General features: G+C 35.9%; 2 protein-coding genes across 2 annotated transcripts in view; both read right to left on the reverse strand.

Moving 5' to 3' along the window:
• Nucleotides 1-1513: 1513 nt before the first annotated feature.
• LOC127074960 (uncharacterized) lies at nucleotides 1514-3231 on the reverse strand. The gene has a single exon (XM_051016384.1). It carries the CDS (start codon nucleotides 3039-3041, stop codon nucleotides 1575-1577), a length of 1467 nt encoding a protein of 488 aa, XP_050872341.1. The 5' UTR covers nucleotides 3042-3231; the 3' UTR covers nucleotides 1514-1574.
• Nucleotides 3232-3441: 210 nt separating this feature from the next.
• LOC127074959 (kinesin-like protein KIN-14B) overlaps nucleotides 3442-21728 on the reverse strand; it is a 31432-nt gene continuing 13145 nt past the window's right edge. The window contains exons 10-23 of the mRNA XM_051016383.1: nucleotides 12553-12704; nucleotides 12141-12314; nucleotides 9957-10103; nucleotides 9157-9333; nucleotides 8975-9046; nucleotides 8796-8851; nucleotides 8475-8703; nucleotides 7652-7843; nucleotides 7321-7512; nucleotides 6567-6917; nucleotides 5582-5680; nucleotides 4578-4718; nucleotides 4334-4492; nucleotides 3442-4085 (exon numbers count right to left, since the gene is read on the reverse strand). Of these exons, the coding sequence (XP_050872340.1) occupies nucleotides 3630-4085; nucleotides 4334-4492; nucleotides 4578-4718; nucleotides 5582-5680; nucleotides 6567-6917; nucleotides 7321-7512; nucleotides 7652-7843; nucleotides 8475-8703; nucleotides 8796-8851; nucleotides 8975-9046; nucleotides 9157-9333; nucleotides 9957-10103; nucleotides 12141-12314; nucleotides 12553-12704 (2597 nt within the window). The 3' untranslated portion in view covers nucleotides 3442-3629. The remainder of the gene's footprint in view (nucleotides 4086-4333; nucleotides 4493-4577; nucleotides 4719-5581; nucleotides 5681-6566; nucleotides 6918-7320; nucleotides 7513-7651; nucleotides 7844-8474; nucleotides 8704-8795; nucleotides 8852-8974; nucleotides 9047-9156; nucleotides 9334-9956; nucleotides 10104-12140; nucleotides 12315-12552; nucleotides 12705-21728) is intronic.

Raw genomic sequence — 21728 nt, forward strand, 5'->3', positions numbered from 1 at the left:
TCACTTAAGGGCATCGTACATTACGGTATTCCTTAATTACTCTATCTCTCATCAATCCGTCCTTTGTGTGTGACCTTATAGGTTTTCGTGGCATTGGCAATTATATTAAATCATGTATTTAACATAATAAACAGTGAGCGGTATCTAGCAACACATCACTGCTACCCAAGACACAAAAATATCATGTGATCTGACAAATCCTTCTGTGATAATAATTATGTGTATAATTACCCTTTTGCCCTTATGTCTATTTTGAACACAAGGCATAGACGGTGTCATCCTTGTCCAATTCAATATTGGGCCCACAGACATTTATCCTGTTACGCAGGATGGACAAATTCCATCTAGGTCACTCATGTCCCTTAGCATGCTTCGTGGAGTACCCATCAACTGTCTTTATGGTCATCCAATTACGGACAACGTTTGATCAGCAATAAGGCACTCGACTCTACATCTAGGGTCCATAGTGATTTCAGGTCGAAGTGTGGTATACACCATTATCACCATGAGAATAACTTATGACACTTTGCATAACATTCTATATAGTATTCTCATAGCGGGTCAATCCAGTATAAATATTACTCTTAATATTCATACTTATGTTTAAGACTTTATAACTCTTTATCCATGATCTATGAGATGTGATCATCAGTCTATAAACATAATAGTCTTCATGCTTTAATGTTATCCCACTTCACAATAAAGCTTGACTACGGATACTTTAAGAATAGTGTCCTTATGTTTAATGTGATCTTATGATTAAGTCATACTTGATACATTAAACGGACTAGATATTCTAGGAACTTTATTAAACAAACATAATAAAGAAAAAGCTTTTTATTATTAATAAATAATTCGATACAAGTACCAAAAGTATTGGCCTCTAGGGCTTACACCAACAGAAATTCAATCAATCTTGATGAACAAGATTGTTATCACTCACACAATAACAATGAAAAGAAAAGAACAATTGAGAAAGAAAATAAAGAACGATGAAGGAGAAGAAGAATATTCTGCAGAGTTTCTCTCTGCCCACAACATGTGGAAAAACTTCTTATTCACTTTGCAACTGCAAAATTCTGTGAATACAATGTTATGAATACAACATTACAAGAATAAGGGTTACTCTCTCTATTTATAAATTTAGGTTAACTTACACCCCAAGTCAAAGTCCAAAACTATAAAAGCTCAAAATAGTTAACACTACTAAAATTAGACCTAAGTCGAAATCTTGTGTGAAACAACATGCTTCGACACACTAACACACCTCAACATACTAGGTGATTTGACACTTTCTTACTTCTGTCGAACAACTTGTTTCGACACAAGAAATTACAATTCAACCGTTATTTTTATGTTGAACTCTCTCTTTTTTTCTTATACTTTTATAAATTCTTCATTCAGCTTGAATAAATAAATCAATGAATTAATTTTCTTTTATTCTATGATTTCTTTATACCTTTTATATAACCACTTTTTTTGCAAAATCAACTTCACTGATTTTTGCAAGTTAACTTCAGCTGACCAACACCTTAAGATTAAGAATCGTCATATAATGCAATCAAATCACTTGTTTAATTACCCAATGGATGGTATTCACAAAAATTATCCTCATGCTTTGAACTATAAATACAAAGAAAAAGTCTCTCATAAGCAGCCACCATCTTGGTAGCAGTGAACAATTGCAAACCTCTTTCCCTAGCAACTTGACCTTTCTTGTTAAGAATTCCTCTGCCACTAACCCATGACTCATACAAGGCTTTCTTAAGATCAATCACTGTTGGTGAAAATGTATATCCCATTTCATTGCCAACAATCACAGACCCTACAATGCTTGCAAGTTTTGTAGCCATTACTGGCTTACCACTCAACATTGCTTCTAGAAGAGTGTGATCCAAACCTTGTGCTCTTAAAGTAGGGTTTACAAAAATATCAATAGCATTATAGAAAGAAGCAAGTTCAGTTTGTTCAAGGGGTCCTAAAACTAATACATTTGAACCAAGTTCTCTATATCTTGCAGCCCAAGGACCATCTCCAGCCACAAGAACCATGCTACTCTCTAAAAATGTGTTGTTTTCTTCAATTATTTGCTTTAAGGCTTCAAACATTAAAGGGTGTCCTTTGTCTTTTACCAACCTTCCGGCTAGTCCTATCACCAATGACTTGGAATTTGGAACTCCATGCCTTTGTTTGAATTCTTCTCCTTTGGAAATATCTGGCCTGAAAACTTGTTGGTCAACACCATTAAGAATGATGTGAACCCTTTCTTTTGGAATCATGTAGACTCTCTTTAGGATATCACCGGCATGATCACTTGTTGCGACATGATGAGCGTAGTTTGTGAAGAACTTGATCTCTTCAACTACTTTTACTATTCTCTCTTTCATTGCATTTGTTTGTGGCTCGTCAGGAGGTCTTAGAAGTTCTTGAATGATGTCGGAATGAATAGTCTCATATGCGATTCCGTGCCATGTGACAGCCAAATTTGCGACATATCGAGATCGTGTGTACCTAAGGCCAACACTTTCGGTGTGAACAATGTCAAATGGTTTAGTGGTTGAGTTTTGGAGTTGAAATTGCTCCCAAACTGTAGATTGGTCGAGGTAACCGGCAGGTGTTGGTTTTGAGAAGTGAAAATTTAAATTGTTGATTGAATTATTAGCAAAAGAGGGGTTTGGTGAAGTGGTGAATATGTGAAGTTCATGGCCTCTTTTGGCAAGGGCGAGGTGAAGTGTTAAAGCATGGCGTTCGAGTCCACCTGCATGAGATTTTTGTGGCCATTTCTTGACAAAAAGTGCAATCTTGAGGAACTTTGGAGGTAGGTTTGCTGAAAAGATTAGATTGTTCCATGCTAAAGGATATGAAAGAAGATTGATTGATTGGGTTTGATTTTGTAGTGTTGTTTGGTAAGCAAAAGATGGATAGCATTGGCTGCAACAATGAGTCCAAGAGAGGAACAAGATGATAGAGCAAATGGAAGAAATGATGACAATGTAGCAAAACTTTTGAAAGCTAAATACAGAGCTTCGATCCTTTGCCATGGAATATAAGATTAGAATGAGGCTATGGTAACATGGTTTTGTGTAGTTAGTTTTAAATACACTCAAAGTGAGACAAGAAAGTAAAAATGAAGAAACCTATCACATGGTCATAAGGCCTCAGCACAACAAGATTGTTGACTTTGATAATTGGATTTGCTTAAACGGCAAATTTGCTTTTCCATTTGTCATTTTACAATAATTGACTATACAAACCTTCAGAAAAATAAAAGTATTACACTTCCCATGTATAGAAAATGTTTTTTTGTGAAAAAATTTCAACAGTTTAACTTAGCACCGGAAGGTACATAGATTTAAGTCTAACTCAAGATTTTTCCGGGTTCGAAAATCAAGCTATTTGAATTAACTGCACAAGCAAAACTGTAAACATATACAAAAAATATAATTACTAATAAATACATTAACATTGAGTAACGATTACATTGTATACAGATTTTCTTCCGCAAGAACAAAGCAACCCCGACATAGATAGTAAACCCAAAACCACTAAACCCAACCCCCAAAGAGCATTAGCAGTTTAGCATAGCAAACTTCAGGCATACTCATAAACAACCATCCAGCTTTCAAGGATCATGATCTGACATCTTTGAGTGCACCCCCTTTTTCGAGTTCATTGACCAAATCTCTAAGAGATGGAACTTTAGAAGCCAAGGTTTTATACAATCTAGAATAGCGTGCTCGAGTGCCATCTGCAGTCCTTGCTAGGGCAAGCAAGCTTAGAGCCTCAGGTAGTTCAGAAAATATTTGTTTCATTTCGTCCAAGTTCAAACTTTCCAAAACCAAGGGCCTAGGGGCAACCCTCACAATTTCACCACCTTTAGGTTCTTGAACTCGAGCTTCAGCTTTAATAACTAGTTCTGAGTTTGAGTTTGCTCCACATTTTATTATAAATGGTGTGGCAGTGCCTGTATTAAATTGGAGCACATTCCACTGTGCCACGTCAATTTCAGATCCCATGCCTAGATCTGTTGATGGCTTGCGAACATGAGATAGATCTTGAATGCAGTCATCTTCTTCAGGAATTGACTGTATCGTAACAATAGAAAATTTAGGCATCACAAAGGAAATCAAACTAAATTATTTTTCATCAGTTCAGTCCTCCATAATTTACAAACTCAACTCTAGTCCCAAACATCAGAGCAAACAAATTTGGTTTATTTCAGCAAAATCATGGTGATGGTGTTACCAACTCATAAACACCAGTGAAATGAGGACAAGATGATTTACCCTAAAAAGGAATACAAATTATACAATAGACCTAACACTCTGCATACCTCAACCATGCCGCAAGCATTGGCAATCTGGCTCTGAGCACATGGATGATCAATTTCAAGTAGTGAAGGCATCTGTTCTTTTAGTTCATCAAGAGAAGCAAGCAGTGCTCTTTTCTTACTTTTGCTTAAGATGTTCACACTAGATTGTCTTGTTATATTCTGTTTAAATAATATCTTGAATTATTCATGTATCCTATCGGTAAACAAACTTTCAAAAATGGATTTGCACAAACAGTATTAGAACCTTGATCTGCTTTAATATTCCATCGAGTGAAATGAGAGACGCTAATCGTGCATCTTCAGCTGCAGTAGAAGGATTTAAAATAGGCGAACCCCCATCTTCCAATGTCAATAAAGCTACATCACTTCTCATTTGTTGCAGAATCTGATTGTAACAAGAATAATGAGCTTGATATCAACCAATGATAATTTAAGAAATCAATTTAAGAAAACAATACTGCACTAGTATGTTTTCTAAATGAATGAATAACCTTTGAGCATATACCAACAAATACTAGCCCAATTTGATGAAAATACCCATTCATATTTAATCCAAGGTTAAAAAATAATAGGATTTTCATCCAAGGTTCATTCCATTAACCTAGATTAAAGCTACAAAAAATCAAACATAAGAAATCCCCATAACCCTTAGAAGCACAATAGTCAAATTATCAACTGGGAGTGGATCTAGAAGGGGTAGATGTGGAAGAAGCTCAAAATAAATCTATGTTGCAACATTGGCTATATGCACTAAACAGTGTGGCACTGGTGATGACATCAGCCCACAGTTGCAAAGGCTGCAGTAGCGAAATTTCAAATCATGGGTGTAGGAGAAGGAAACTAAAATTTATACTAGTCTTTGGGCAGATATTCTAGACCCTTTCCACTAATCATTCCTTTACTTTATGATTTTAGAGTCTGTAAGTGGTTTTGGCCCCTTTTTTCAGAAATAACTTTCCAATTTCTTCAGTGTTAGAATCAAAGAATCAAATCCAAATACTTATTATTAGGATTAGAATTAGAAAGTAATATCAATTAGTATTTATTGAATTTATTCTATACGTTATTACAAATAGAGGTGAGGGTAGTCTGATTTAGACACACGGAGTCACAAATTAAACAGTTGGCAACCTTTGTCTAGTAATTAATGCAAAGACAGGCTTGAACTCGATCAGAAACTCAAGATAGATGCAAAGGTTAATTCATAAAAAAATTACAGCATATTAAAAAGTTGAAAAAACAAATCACCTTCCTTCTTTTATGATCAACAGATTCTAGAGCTGAACGCAACTTGGCTACTTGTGCTGCATCTTCAGCCTCTTCTGTTGCCAAGGTACCAGCAATATCCTGATAACCAAAAATAAAAAAGAGACCCAGACATTATTTAAGGAGTTTAACATCAGAAGATGCTCACGGAATAACTGAAAAAAAGTTTCATACTTTTTTTTTCTAAGGTACACACTCAATTAATCAAATAATAATGCAAATGTAACTAGTCACGGATGGCAACGAGAGATTAATGCAAAAAAAATAGGGAAAACTTCACTGTTAAATTCTATGCGGCTCTGGGAACTCAAAAGTACATTCACATAAAAGATGCCAAACCAAGCAGATAGATACAGTTTGTTTAGACTGTATCAGTGATGAACAAGGTTTGTAAGCTTCATATACGTAAGGTACCACACAGACACAAGAAATTTGTAAATTTCACGATATGACGTAATCAAGATACGTTAACAAAAATGTGTGTGCACGCGCACAATGTTTGTAAAGAGACATTCACATTGCTAATTACTCATTAACATATAAACATATAAGTAATCAATAGATGATCATGATTTATTAATTAAAAAAAACTTGTGAGCATAACAAATAAACATAGTTATATATATTTCCTCCACCTATATCAGAATATATTATTTCCACTACAAATGTGTATCAAAAATATACAAATTTGGGAAGAAGTATCAAAGAAGTAACGGTGGAAATATTATTAGAAAGAATTAAAATAATTATTGGATGCTTTTTGCAACATATCAGGAAGTATCCAACACAAATCGATATTGGAATGTGTTGGACATCCATACTTTTCCATTTTTGAAGTATATGGGCTCCGTATTTGTAAGAGTCTTTCAACTCAAACCCATGGTAAGTAAGTGCTTCTCTAGTAATCAAGAACTTGTGTGAGATATGCCTTTATAGTCATTCTATGCAGATCTAACATGAGGCGCACCTTTAAGTGCTGTAGTTGAGAAGTATAGACACGTTTTGAATACTCAAATAATAGTTGGCCAAGGGCATCAGTGTTTGGAGGCAGAGCAGCACCAAGTCCAGCCATCCAACCATCCATAATTGCTGTTGAAAGAAGTTCCAACTGACCAGTTGACCCCCCAGTTGCATCATTTCCAGAAACAGATAGAAAGTCAAAACTCTCAGCTAGCCAAGATCTAATTTGGCGCTGCAGCTCACCTGCCGGAGTATGTACAAAGAGTGCAGCAAGAGCCTTGTTACCTATTGCAAAACTTTTGGCTTCCTCAGTAATTTCTCTAAGCTTCCCACCAGTCACCTGCTGTCTCCAGATTTCCTGTGCAGTATATTTCAAATTGCAAAGAAAATAAGGTAAAGAGAAGAATCTACAGGCAACAAAAAGTTCTAACAAAGAAAGGATTTTGTAGGTATTAGACAAAAAAAAAGAATCATAAGCAACCCAAAAGCTAGAAAGAAACTTTGAATTTTAATAAGGGGCTTATCCGTTCTTTCATCTGTTATTAAGATGATAATATGATATGATTATACAGAATACGGACACCAAGAAATGATTAAAAAATGTCATGTTCGGCGTTTGAAAAGAAATCATATGAGAAAGAATTCTTTCATTCCCCAATAGCTGTCTACTCCTTATTAACTGAACTCTTCTGTTAGTCGGAAAAAGCATAAAGATTGACTACATAATAATAATAATTAATATTGGAGGCATTAGCAGCTACCTGATCAATCCCACGAATCTTCAACACAACAGATGAAAACTTGGACTTCTTTTCTGGTTTTAAATTCACTTTAAATCCCTGGATCTGCTCATCAACATATTGCACAGGAGACCTTCCAGGACTATTCCCTCGGCTGGAACTTCTACTGCGCCCCGTATTAGCCTTCTCAAGAAAGCACTCGACAGGCAAGACCTTCCAAATCAAAATATGCAAGACTCACCAAATTAACATAAGGTATGCTACTATACTCGATTAAACACCGCTTAATACACGTCAAAATCTTATCGTAATTTTCTTGAAAAGAAATCCAATAACCTCTACCATTTATTACCTTAATTGATTGCAATTCCGGGGACCTTGCAAGTAAAGATCTTATATACAGAATTCTAACACGTGAAACAAGCATGGTGTCCATTACTCGCTTTGGTTCCATTTTCCTAATAAAAGAGAAAACAGAATCTCTAATTTCAGCAAGTATCTCATGCTCTCTAGAGGCACCAGCTTTGATGACAGCAGCCAAAACCTGCACCAATTTAAATACGATTATAAAAGGCTAGCTGGAAATAAAGATTTAAAAACTCAGTATGGGAATCGGTGCAGCCATTTTAAGGAGAGTCGGAGCAATCAACATTGTTAAGAGTCTCACATCAAACAATATGTGGCCTGAACATAGGTTTATAAGTGGAAGCATTCTTTACCTTACAAACTGGTTTTGTAAGATTGTTGAGTTAGACCCAACCACAATTCTAAGGTTCAATCAATGAATTGGTGTATTTACTCCAGTGCATTTTACGGATATAACTATATTTGCAACCTCTATGTGATGTGATGTCCAGTACAAACTGTTCTTTATCACCAACTTTCAAACAGCTTTCATTGGTTTTGGGATCGACCAGTTTGTTGGGTTAAACCTTCTTAGTTCCTAGTTCAGTAAGTTAAACCGACCAATCTTGTTCAGTTCTGAAAACATGGTTTAAGCTTTTAGGATAGATGGTTTATATACCAGCAAAATCTTAATCTCATTATTTTACTCAGGCTTGTGCTCGACATACTAAAGACTCGGACTATTATAAAACTGGAAAGAACGTATCGGCAAATGCAATTATAAAGTTATCTTCAGTAAACTGAACCATAAACAGATTGCTGGTGCATACCAGCATCAAAAGCTTGTTCGCACCGTCGGAAATGGCAGCATGACCTTCATATTGATCTGGATCAAAGTCATTCAGAGCAGCAGTAAGATATTCACCCGCAGGGGTAGTCTTGACAATTTCGGAGCCAGATTTAACCAAAGCAACTGTTCCATCATTCTTAGCAGCAGAAGTCAAAGGTGAAGAAAGAGCACTCATCGAATTTGCTACTGTGTTGTTGCTAGTGCCATTCCTAAATCAAGTCAATGAGAATAAAAGCCATTAATTATACGTTTGGAAACAAAAGACAATTGCAAATCATAAAAGAAATAGAATAGATTCTACCTTATCATATTTTGAGGTTGAATATTAACTGATTCACGAGATAATGGACTTGACGGCTGAAAAGAAGGTGCCAACTTTAGGAAATCAGAAATACAGCACATATTTAAGTGATTATCAATATAAATAGTTAAAGTTTCGAATGTATGAAATTAACCAGGTATGTAGTGAAACTATCTTACCACGGGTGACCCAACCACAGATGCTTTCACAGTCAATCTATCAAACAATTTCTCATTTTCTTCATGCAATCTCTGCGAAAATTCAAACATATAATTGAGCTCCTCATGCAAACAGTAAGTTACACTGGGCAAATCAATTGGTAGACTGCTTCTATCAGACACAACTGTAAAGTATAGCAGACCTCAATCAGAGCATCACGTTTCTTGAGTTCCTCTTCTAATTTTTTGGTTACCACAGTGCCATCTCCAGTTGGTCTGGAATCAGATAGAGCTGCAGACTCTGGCTCTGAAACCAATGTAGTACTTTTGCTGGATCCAAGAGCTTCCCTGAGTTCAGTTTCAAGGGTCTTGATTTTAACCTGGTTCAGAGACGAAAAGCAGAGAAGGATGCATAAATTGGTTGACAAGCTTGAAGAATGATGATCACATACATAATTATATTTAGGAGTAAGGTTTAACTCAATTTGTTTGTAATATAAATCAGATAATTCAGAAAAGGGTGTGACAGATAGTGTTCAAACTACTCAATGAGATAAATATGTACAGTGAAGAGGCTCAAACTGTGGCATAAGTGGTGCTCCTACAGCATCTTTGCTAGGAAGGCCACTAGCACATAATTTTGATGATATATAACGCTTGAAAGCATGGAATAGAAGCAACTGTAAAGGCAGCATTGAATTGGATGTATACTGTTAAGAAAATCTAAGCTCCAGCAGGGAGAGGAAGAGCAAGAACAAAAGGTATAAAAATGAAGAGTCAGGAGAGAATGTAAAGAATTAAGGTTCGAAATAATTATAAAATTGTAAGATAAAGCATCCCAGTGAACAAATTGATTTATATCTATTATTGGCATTTTTTTAGACAATCTTTAACATCCTGTCAGGAAACTGTAGTCAATAAAATAATAAGAAATTGGACTTATGCACACCCCACTAAGTTCGTGATGAATATCTCATGCAAACTAGCATAAGATAGGACCAACCTGCAAACTTTGGATGGTTGAATCTTGCTGTTGTATCTGCAATTTTTTATCTTGTTCTGACTGTAATAGCTGAGCAACTTGACTTCTAAGCTTAGTACTTTCTTCTTTCTCAATCTTATACTTATCTGAAAGCAAAATATGCTCTGACTGCAAGAGGTAAAAGCAATAATAAGCTTACTGACAAGCCTGAAGCCTATACATTCAAAGCTATTAACAAAGTATTGATAAAAGAGAAATAAATATGCAGATATTATGGGTCATTTTTCAACGCAATATCTAAGTTTCGTAGGTAAACAAAGTACACATGCCATTCATCTTTGAAATCAATTCATATACAGAATCGGAAAAGGGAGAATACATACTTAAGAGAAAATTAGATGAATAAAAATTGTCAAAAACTACCTCCGTCCTTTCCATAAGAAACAAAAGATAATCATTAGGATCAACCGAACAAGAAAGAATACTCATTAAATGCATCCACTTACATTCGGGATAGGTGGATTTTTAGTTAACATAAATACCGGTGTAGAAGAAATTCTAATTATTAATACCCATGAAAATTGGTCATTGTTTCTTATAATTAGCACAAAAGAAATGATCCATTTGTTTCAAACAAAATAAAAAACAGAGATAGTAACAGTTATTCTCATATAGTCATATTTCAAACTTCGAGTGTAGAGCATGTCTGTGCTGTCTCTGATTTAAGGTGTTCCTGCATGTGCTATAATTGTTTAGTTATTACAGAGTCTGTCACAGACTGTTCGATAGTCAGTGCTCGTGATAATTATGTTAGAGCTAACAGACTATTTTCATCTGTTGAAGCCACAAATGAAAATTCCTCTTCTTCAACTTCTCAAAGATTTTTAGTGAAAAGGTTAGGTTAGTAGAATATATATATATATATATATATATATATATATATAATATATATACATATATATATATATAAAGCCAAAAAAAGTGACCTTAAAATTTGGTCACTATTATAAACAAAAGTCATTAATTTTTAAACTAATTAATGCTTATATTACTAGAATAGTAGTATACCCTTCATTTAATTCAAAAGTATTTAATGTTGGTAGTTAATTCAAAAGCATTTAAATGCTTTTCAGAGATTTTTAGTGAAAAGGCTAGGTTAGTAGAATATATATATATATATATATATATATATATATATATATATATATATAAGCCACAAAAAAATGACCTTAAAATTTGGTCACTATTTTAATGGTCACTATTATAAGCAAAAGCCATTAATTTTTAAACTAATTAATGCTTATATTACAAGAATAGTAGTATATCCTTCATTTAATTCAAAAGCATTTAATGTTGGTAGTTGACTTATCAAATATAGCAAAGGATATTATAGTAAATTTTAGTTTGATTGTAAATGAAATCAAGAAAATTATCTACACTTAAATAACTTTCTTAAACAATGTGAAAATAGTACTACCTCCATTAAGAAAGTCTCATTTGCTAAGGTGTAGTTAATTTCTGATAGAACACACAATATACTATTTTCACATTGTTTAAGAAAGTTATTTAAGTGTAGTTAATTTTCTTATTTTAGTTTGACTTTTCACATGTATTAAGAAAGGTAATAATTGTGGTATAAAAAAAGAAAAATTAAAAAGAGTTTTACAAAATTATTTTTCATTAATGGTATTGGAAAGACAAATTGACATAATTGAAAAAAGAGAATAATTGAGGTAGTACTATTTTCACTCTTAATGGAGGTATTTGAACCTATATTACAAGCTGTGAAAATAGTACTACCTCCATTAAGAAAGTCTCATTTGCATTTTTGTTCTTTTTTAAAATAAGTGTCACTTTTACAATACCAATTCAACATTATTTATTATTATTTTTACACCCTTCTTTTTTAATTTTCATCTTATTCAACTACTCCATAAGGATATTCTAGTAATCGGTATTTTTATCATTAAAATCAACATATCTATTTTTTTTTAAACCGCGCATAGCTCAACGGAGCCAGAAGGAGTATTACAAGCTATGAACCTATATTCTCCAAAAAAAAGTTGTATAAAGTATTCTTGTTCTTCTAACATTTTGCAGCATGAAAACAAAAAAAGCATGACACAGTGGATAGTCAAGCATGCAGTATTTTGAAAACAAATTTCTCAAACCACCAATAACCCATTAATGCATAAATTGCCAAACCTTTAAATCAGTCTGCAATGCAGAGGAAACTTTCCATGCCTTTTGTACTTCATTGAAGAGTAAAATGCATTGATCGTTAGCATCTTTAAGTGCTTGGTCGAGTCCCAGACTCTCTTGCTTTAGATCATGAATTTCTTTTTCCTTCTCATACAACTCCTTGCGGGCATCATTGGCCTATAAAACCATGACAAACACGATGAGAATATAAATAAGGATGTTATTATAATCAAGTCCTAGTTTAAAATAGGCATTATTCTATCCAATATAAACACGCAATTTTACCAGATGTAACGTATAAAACAATTTTACACCTTGTAATGTATAATAGTAACTAATATGGTTTCAAGATGGTTCCATCAAAAAGTCATACAGATGGATAAAACAACATCAAAAATTAGAAATGGGAACTTACAACATCTCTCCATTTTTTTATTGTATCTCGGTTTCCAAGACTTAAGACAGAATTTCTGGCTCGAGCAGAGAAATTGAGAGACATCAATGTCTCTGACAAATTTGCAACACTTGGACAGACATTCACAATCATCAAAGTTTTTGAACTCCCACCTACACATCAAATAACACTTGAATTATATACAAATGGAGTGTGCGTGTGGTGTGGGCGAGCGTGTATCACTTGAAATATATACAAATTCTGTGTGTGTGTAATTGTATTTATTAGTGTGTTGAGAAGGAAAAGAAACAAGACAGGCGATGGAATCCATTTGTTTAAATTATTGACCAAAGGATGTTATATTCATCAAGAGTGATAAACGCAAGGACTTACCGTGACCCCAGTTTTCCATAATTACATGATAATACACAACACAAAATTAGTCCATAAATACCCATGATGACATTATTTCTTGTCAACAGATTTGAAGACCTCTCAATGACTCGGTGAAGAATGAAAATCTCAGTCGGTCAATTGAATTGACAAAACTAGCGATGTCTAGATATATGAGCCATGTTTGGATAAACAGCTTAATTAATAATCGTTTATCATATAATTGTATATGTAAGCTTGCTGATATTTGTAAATATATAATATTGAGAATATTTGTATATAGAATAGTCCCACATCGACTATATCATGTAATCGGTTGTAATCTCTCTATATATAATAAAGTCTCCATAGCGTTTTTAAAAACACACGGTTTAACCTAAATGTCTCTTAGTCTCTCCTAATTCAATATGGTATCTAGAACCTACTAAGAGACAACTCTTCGTCGTGCCTTACCGGGTTGACCCACTGTCTTCCAGTGAGAATTTTTTTTTTTTGCAAACCGTGTTATCACTCCAGTTTACCTCTCACTTCTCAAAATTCTCAAGTAAAACCACCTTGTCGCCCAATCCGGCCGTTTTTCCCAGCCGCCCCACTCGGCTCCCTCCATCAGTCATAGATCCGGTCTCCGTTTTTCATTTGGACTCTCGAAAATTTGCGCTTTAGTTCAATCAGCCCCGATTTTGTTTCTTTAAGCCATGGGAGATGTTGATTCCGACTCGTTTACTAAAGTTCCGCTTATCCCATGTGAAAAACTAACCGGATCAGCCAACTACAACATATGGGCTCGTGCTGTCGATATGTGGTTTCATGGTCAGGGATATGAAGATCACCTAACCACAAAATTGGTTGATGTTGCCGCCGCAAAACTCGCTAAATGGAAGAAAACGGATGCCTCTCTGTGTAGGGTGTTATGGTTTTCCATCGCACCTAACCTCCAAGCGCAGTATCAAGCATTCTCAACTTGCAATGAGGTTTGGGAAAAGGCTAAGAAAGTCTTCTCCAACGACGTTCATTGTCTATACAGTGTCATCCTCAAACTCGACACAATGAAGTTGCAAAATATGGATATGCAAGCCTATCTGAGTAAGCTTGATGCCTTGAAAGCGAGTTACGAAACCCTCATGCCTTATGCAAAAGATGCAATAGCTCATTCCGAACAACAGAGTAAATTTTTCATGGTCATGGCACTTAAGGGACTACCACCAGAACTCGAGTCCGTTCGTAACCTGATTTTATCAGGTACTACTGTTCCTACCTATGATGCAGTTAGTGAACAATTGTTGCGCTTGGCTATGTAAGAACAAAAAGTGTTCTACAACAGACTCCATGATTTTGATGATAACAAAGGATGAAACCAAAAATGGCACCCTAACGAAAAGTTTCTAAGTGTGCAGGGTTCTAAAGAAAGAAGAAATAAATCTGATGATGTCATCAGATGCAAAACAAGATCAGATGCAAAATCTCAAGTATCAGAAGCATCTAAAATGGAATCTCGTTTCAAGAAGCTCTGACTCTGGACAAAACTACAAGTATCAGAAGCATCTGAACATGAAGTAAAGTCTAGAAGCTCTGACTCTGAACAAATGTCCTCTGTAAACTCTGAAGTTATCAGCGCCATCTGAACTTTCAAGAGATAACATCAGAAGCCAGTTTCTCCAGATACACAAAGACTCCAATCAGAATTGTTAATCATGATGAAGTAACGTTTAAGCCAAGATAAAGTTCTGCAAATGGATTTCCTCAATTAGAAAGAGACGTTAATCTCCACTTCCAAGAGAGAAGATACTAATTGTGGTAAGTAGTCACTTCTAAGAGAAAAAGTCTACTGCAGAAGCTATTAATGGAGTGGCGTAACTACATCTCAATATCCAACAGATTCAACGCTACTTCAACTCTACTCCAACTCCTATAAATAGAGAAGAAATCTCATTCAGTAAACACAAGAAATCACTAGCCAAAACTATACTGAAATCATATCACGCTCAAGAAAAACATCCTTGTTCTTCAAAGATTTTCACTAAGCTTTTGCTTATCAAGTGAAAAATTTGTTCTTAAGTTTGTAATATTTGCTTTTTTAGAAGCACTCTAGATTACACATCTTGTATCTAATTTTTATTTGATTTCCTCAAGTGACTCCTTGTAGTCTGTAGACTGGAGTAGCTTTGTGTTATAAGCGAACCAGTATAAAATCATTGTGTGATTTCATTTTGCAAAAGCGCTTATTTTTCAAACAATTCAAACCCCCCCTTTCTTGTTTTTCTCACCTTCAATTGGTATCAGAGCTCCGGCTCTGTTATTGATTTTCAAATCAAACACTTAACCGTGTAAAGAGATCCAGTGCGAGAAAAACAAATGGCCCACTCAAATGAGAAAGATTCTTACAATGCCAAGCCTCCTGTTTTTGATGGAGAAAAGTTTGATTACTGGAAAGATAGAATCGAAAGTTTCTTTCTGGGTTATGATGCTGACCTCTGGGACATTGTCACAGATGGATACAAACCTCCAACCTTAAATGGAGCTGAAGTTCCCAGAAGCAAAATGTCAGAAGATCAGAAACGTGAGTTCAAAAATCATCACAAGGCCAGAACAATACTTCTAAATGCTATATCATACAACGAATACGAAAAGATCACCAACAGAGAGACGGCTAAAGATATACTTGACTCTCTGAAGATGACCCATGAAGGAAACTCCCAAGTCAAGGAGACGAAGGCTCTGGCGTTGATCCAGAAATATGAAGCCTTCAAGATGGAAGATGACGAAGCTATAGAAGCTATGTTTTCCAGATTCCAAACTCTTATTGCAGGTCTTAAAGTGCTAGACAAAGGATACACGACTGCAGATCATGTTAAGAAGATAGTCAGAAGTCTGCCAAAGAAATGGAGACCAATGGTTACTGCTCTGAAGTTATCAAAGGATCTGAATAATATCAGCCTTGAAGAACTTGTTAGTTCTCTCAGAAGCCATGAGATAGAACTAGAGGAGGATGAGCCTCAGAAAAGGAACAAGTCAGTGGCGCTGAAGTCCAGACCTGAAAGACGGAAGTCAGACAGAACCAAAGCTCTCCAGGCAGAAACTGCAGATACTGACGACTCTGAACCTGAAGACTCTGATGATGAAGAAGAACTGTCCTTACTAACCAGAAGAGTTAAGCAACTCTGGAAAAGAAGGAACAACAACAACTTCAGAAGATCAAGACCCAGAGGGGATAGATCAGAGTCAACTTCAAAAGGTAAACCTAATAAAGATATTACCTGTTTTGAATGTAAAGAAACAGGTCATTATAGAAATGAATGCCCCAAGCTGAAGAAAGATAACTCTAAGAAAGAAAGCTTCAAGAAAAATGCCTTCAGAACAAAGAAGGGATTAATGGCCACCTGGGACGATAGTGAATCCGAATCATCAGAACCTGACTCTGATGAACAGGCCAACGTAGCTCTTATGGCTACCACATCCAGCAGCTCAGATGAAGAATCTGAAGAGGTATTTCTGAACTTTCTAGATCTGACTTAGAATCATGTTTATCAGAAACTCTTACCTCTCTTCAGAAATTAAAACAAAAAGTTAAAAACATTAAAGGTCTTCTTAAAGCAAAATCTGAAGAGTGTAGTAAACTTGAGACAACAATTCTAACAAGAGATGATACAATCATATCTTTAACGTTAGAAAGAGATGAAGCTAAAACAAAAAACTTAGAATTAGAAGAAGTGTTGTCTCAAGCACCACAAACTTCAAATGAAATTATTTATAAATATGAAGAAGCCTTTCAACAATTTCTGAAGAATGGGATAAAAGGAGTATTATGGCATCCATGATTTATGGAGTAGGTCAGAATAATAAAAGGGGAATTGGGTATGATTCTGATTCTGATAAAACTTCTACCAGTAACCAGCCTAAATCTCCTTTTTCATATCATTACACACACACACAAGAACAAAAATTTAAGAATGCTAGAAGACCCAAAGTTGTAAGAAACTCTGGGAAAACTAATCTAAAAGGACCCAAGAGATTCTGGGTACCGAAAGATAAGATTATCTATGTTGCAGATATCCTATGCAGCAAAGTTCAGACACCAATCATGGTACCTGGACTCTGGATGCTCGCGACATATGACGGGAAGAAAGTCTATGTTCCAAAGCCTGGAACTTAAAGACGCTGGATTTGTAGGCTTCGGAGGAGATCAGAAAGGAAGGATCAGAGGCTCCGGAACTATTGGTAATGGTACTCTTCCCTCTATATCTGATGTTCTTTATGTAGAAGGATTAATGCATAACTTGTTATCCATAAGTCAATTAAGTGATAACGGTTATGATGTAATCTTTAATCAAAAAACGTGTAAAGCCATTAGTCAGAACGATGGCTCTGTCCTTTTCACAGGCAAGAGGAAAAACAACATTTACAAAATAAATCTTTCTGATTTAAAAGATCAAAATGTTAAATGTTTAATGTCAGTTCACGAAGAGCAATGGGTATGGCATAGACGCTTAGGCCACATTAGCATGAGAAAACTTTCTCAGCTAACTAAACTTGAGTTAGTCAGAGGCTTACCTACACTGAAGTTTTCTTCAGATGCTCTGTGTGAAGCTTGTCAGAAAGGAAAGTTTTCAAAAACATCTTTTAAAAAGAAAAATGTTGTTTCTACCTCCAAGCCTCTGGAGCTTCTTCACATTGACTTATTTGGTCCTGTGAAAACAGCATCAGTCAATGGAAAGAAGTATGGACTAGTAATCGTTGATGATTACAGCCGCTGGACATGGGTAAAATTCCTAAGGCACAAGAGTGAGTCTCACTCTGTATTCACCAGTTTCTGTTCTAAAGTGCAAAAAGAATTTGACTCTAAAATTGTTAGAGTCAGAAGTGATCATGGTGGAGAATTTGAAAATAAAGATTTTGAAGAATTATTTGATTCTAATGGAATATCCCATGATTTCTCCTGCCCTAGAACTCCACAACAAAATGGAGTTGTAGAGAGGAAGAATAGGACACTCCAAGAAATGGCCAGAACCATGATCAATGAAACAAATGTAGCAAAGCACTTTTGGGCAGAAGCTGTAAATACAGCGTGTTACATTCAGAATAGAATCTCTATTAGACCTATTCTGGATAAGACTCCCTATGAACTGTGTAAGGGAAGAAAACCCAACATTTCATATTTTCATCCTTTGGATGCATTTGCTTTATATTAAATACTAAAGAACATCTGAACAAGTTTGATTCCAAAGCACAGAAAGGTATTATGTTAGGATACTCAGAACGCTCTAAAGGCTACAGAGTATACAACACAGAAACCAAAATTGTGGAGGAATCAATTCATGTTAGATTTGATGATAAGCTTGACCCTGAAAAGTCAAAGCTAGTTGAAAAGTTTGCAGATTTAGAGATCACTCTGGTAGAATCTGAGAAAACTCCAGAAGCAACTGTCACTCCAGACTCTGAAGAAATTAAATCTCCAGAAATTCCAAGGAAAGTCAAGAGTCGTAGCAACGTATCTGAAGATTTGATCTTGGGAAACAAAGATGAACCTGTTAGAACCAGATCTACCTTCAGAACTTCTGAAGATATTCCTCTGGGACTAGTGTCTCTGATTGAGCCTACGTCCTGTGATGAAGCTCTTCAAGATAACGATTGGGTGGCAGCTATGCAAGAAGAGTTAGATCAATTCTCCAAGAATGATGTCTGGGATCTCGTTCCAAAACCCAGAGGCACTCATGTCATCGGAACCAGATGGGTTTTCAGAAACAAGCTGAACGAGAAAGGAGAAGTTGTCAGAAACAAAGCTCGACTGGTAGCTCAAGGTTATAGTCAACAAGAAGGTATTGATTATAATGAAACTTTTGCTCCAGTCGCGAGGTTAGAATCTATTCGTCTTCTTGTATCTTTTGCTATTAATCATTCTATCAAATTATACCAAATGGATGTCAAGAGTGCATTTCTTAACGGTTATATTTCAGAAGAAGTGTATGTTAATCAACCTCCAGGCTTTGAAAATTCAAACTTTCCAGAACATGTTTTCAAACTTAAGAAATCTTTATATGGACTTAAACAAGCTCCCAGAGCTTGGTATGAACGTCTGAGCAATTTTCTTCTGGAACAAAATTTTATCAGAGGGAAAGTTGATTCTACACTCTTCTGTAAAAACCTTAATAATGATCTCGTGATATGCCAAATTTATGTTGATGATATTATTTTTGGTTCTGCTAATATCTCTGTTTGCCAAGAATTTTCTAAGTTAATGCAGGCAGAATTTGAAATGAGTTTAATGCAAGAACTAAAGTTCTTTCTGGGAATTCAAATCAATCAAACCCCAGAAGTCACGTACATTTATCAAAGCAAGTACATTAAAGACGTTCTGAAGAAGTTTGATATGACTGAATGCAAATCTGCAAAGACTCCTATGCATCCAACTTGCATTCTGGAGAAGGAAGAGGTAAGCAACAAAGTTTGTCAGAAGCTCTATCGAGGTATGATAGGCTCTCTTCTCTATCTGACTGCTACTCGTCCTGATATTCTCTTTAGTGTCTGTCTTTGTGCCAGATTCCAATCAGATCCTAGAGAATCTCATTTAACAGCTGTTAAGAGAATTCTTAAGTATCTGAAAGGAACTCCTAACCTGGGCCTGATGTATGAGAAAACATCAGAGTATAGGCTTTCTGGTTATTGTGATGCAGATTACGCAGGAGATAGAATAGAACGAAAAAGCACATCTGGAAATTGCCAGCTTCTGGGAAACAACTTAATCTCCTGGGCTAGCAAAAGACAGTCAACAATTGCTCTATCAACTGCAGAAGCAGAATACATCTCAGCATCACTGTGCACAACTCAGATGCTCTGGATGAAGCATCAGCTAGAAGATCTTCAGATATTTTGAGAGTAACATTCCTATCTTTTGTGATAATACTGCTGCTATTTGTTTGAGTAAGAATCCTATTCTACATTCCAGAGCCAAACACATAGAAATTAAACATCATTTTATTAGAGACTATGTTCAGAAAGGAATAGTAACGCTGAAGTTCATTGATACAGAACATCAATGGGCAGATATCTTTACTAAGCCTCTAGCTGAAGATAGATTTCTTTTTTATCTTAGAAAATCTGAACATTAAAAATTGCCCTGAATAAAATTTGGCTCTGAACATGTAAAATGAGAATCTGATAAAAACAAATACACTTCTGCCTCTGACTCTGATACTTCTACCAAGTTAAGAAGATATCTGAGTTAGAAATCTTCAGAAATCCTTTGGTATCCCTGAAGATCAGATACATCAACACGTGGGGAACATGCGTCTAACCCTAGAACTTCTAGACAGCTGTCAAAAGAAATCAAAGGTCAGAACGCTTGAAATCTCCTTGAGCAGTGTGCTTACTGTTGGGATTAGACATTCATTAATGAGCTGTAATCATTTTCCCCAAACGTGCTATTTTGGTTTTTGTGCTAACGCTGGTATGTGTGTCGTTTTGCATGTGTTTTTACCCTTAGTATATAAACACTTTCTCTCACTTTTCACACTTATCACTCTCACTCACTCTAAAACCCTAAACCCTCTCTCGAAGTTTTCTCTGCAACCTTCTCAGTTCTTCATCTTCTTCATCAATTTTCTTCATGAATCCTCAAGAGCAAGAAGTTTTTAACTTCTCCCAACAAATGGAAGCCGCTTCTAATCCCCAAACCTCAAACACTCAAACACCCATGGTTGTAGACGTTACCACAACCCCAGTCTACAAAGAACCTCACATTTTGGAACGCGAACAACACATAAACCTTTCAACTCCCTTTGAAGATTTAGATGTACTGTGTGAATCGCTGGTAGATTTTGAGAATTTAAGAAGAAATGGCGTTGATCTCACTGAAGATCTTCGTAAGCAAGGTTGGGAAAACTACTTCAACAGATTGTATGGTCCAATCTATCCTCTTCTGGTGAAGGAGTTCTGGAGATGTGCAGATGCTGATGACCAGTTCATTGTCTCGTTTGTTCTGGGTGTAAAGATTGTCATCACTGAAGCATCAATTGCTTCCTTGCTAAACATGGAGAAAGCTGGAGGTAAAAGGATTTACAACATTCCTCCAAGGTCCAAGCGCATCACAGAAGTCATTAACCCTACTATCTTCAAAGCAAATGTTGAAGGAAACCCCTCTAAGAACAAGGAGCTTCATCAGAACCTCCGAGTTTGGCTGAAGATTATTCTGGGAACAATCCATCATCGTCCAGCCTCCAACTCTTCAGATTATATCAATGCTGATCAGAAATGCATCTTATATTGCATTCAGAAGGGTATTCCGATCAACCTCCCTGTTCTCCTCTTCAGATATCTAAGGGATTCAGTCAGAGAAACGAGGAATAATATGAAGCCCAGATCCTACATTCCTCTGGGAAGATTGCTCTCTGATGTCTTCATTGAGCATGGCTTGGTAGATGCTCTGGAGAAGACCAGGTGTATGGATGATCTGGCAATTGATGTGGGAAAGCCTCTGAATGCCAAAAATCTGAGGAGTATGGGAATCATCAAAGACATCAGAGTCAAGCCCACTATGGAAGTGACCTGGGAAGCTCTGAAGGATCAGAGGAAGATGCCTCATGGCCTTGAAAGGTTCTTCAAGAATGAACCCAGAGATGCCATTGCTATCTACCTTCAGGATCGTCTGGATGAAGGCATTGATATTTCTGATTTCCGCCTTGAAGACTGTCTGGACTCTGTAGAAGATTTGGTCAGATACAAAAGAGGTCTTTCTGAGAAGAAGATAGCTGAGGAAGCAAGGAAGGCAAAGAAAGCCAGACTTGGAGAAACCTCTGGCACCAAAGCTTCAG

Source organism: Lathyrus oleraceus, chromosome 4 (genome assembly GCF_024323335.1).
Source record: "Lathyrus oleraceus cultivar Zhongwan6 chromosome 4, CAAS_Psat_ZW6_1.0, whole genome shotgun sequence".
In the NCBI taxonomy this organism is placed as follows: domain Eukaryota; kingdom Viridiplantae; phylum Streptophyta; class Magnoliopsida; order Fabales; family Fabaceae; genus Lathyrus; species Lathyrus oleraceus.

What these genes read in the sequence shown, in the direction of transcription:
- LOC127074960 (XM_051016384.1), bottom strand. Translation starts at nt 3,041, where the DNA reads ATGGCAAAGGATCGAAGCTCTGTATTTAGCTTTCAAAAGTTTTGCTAC.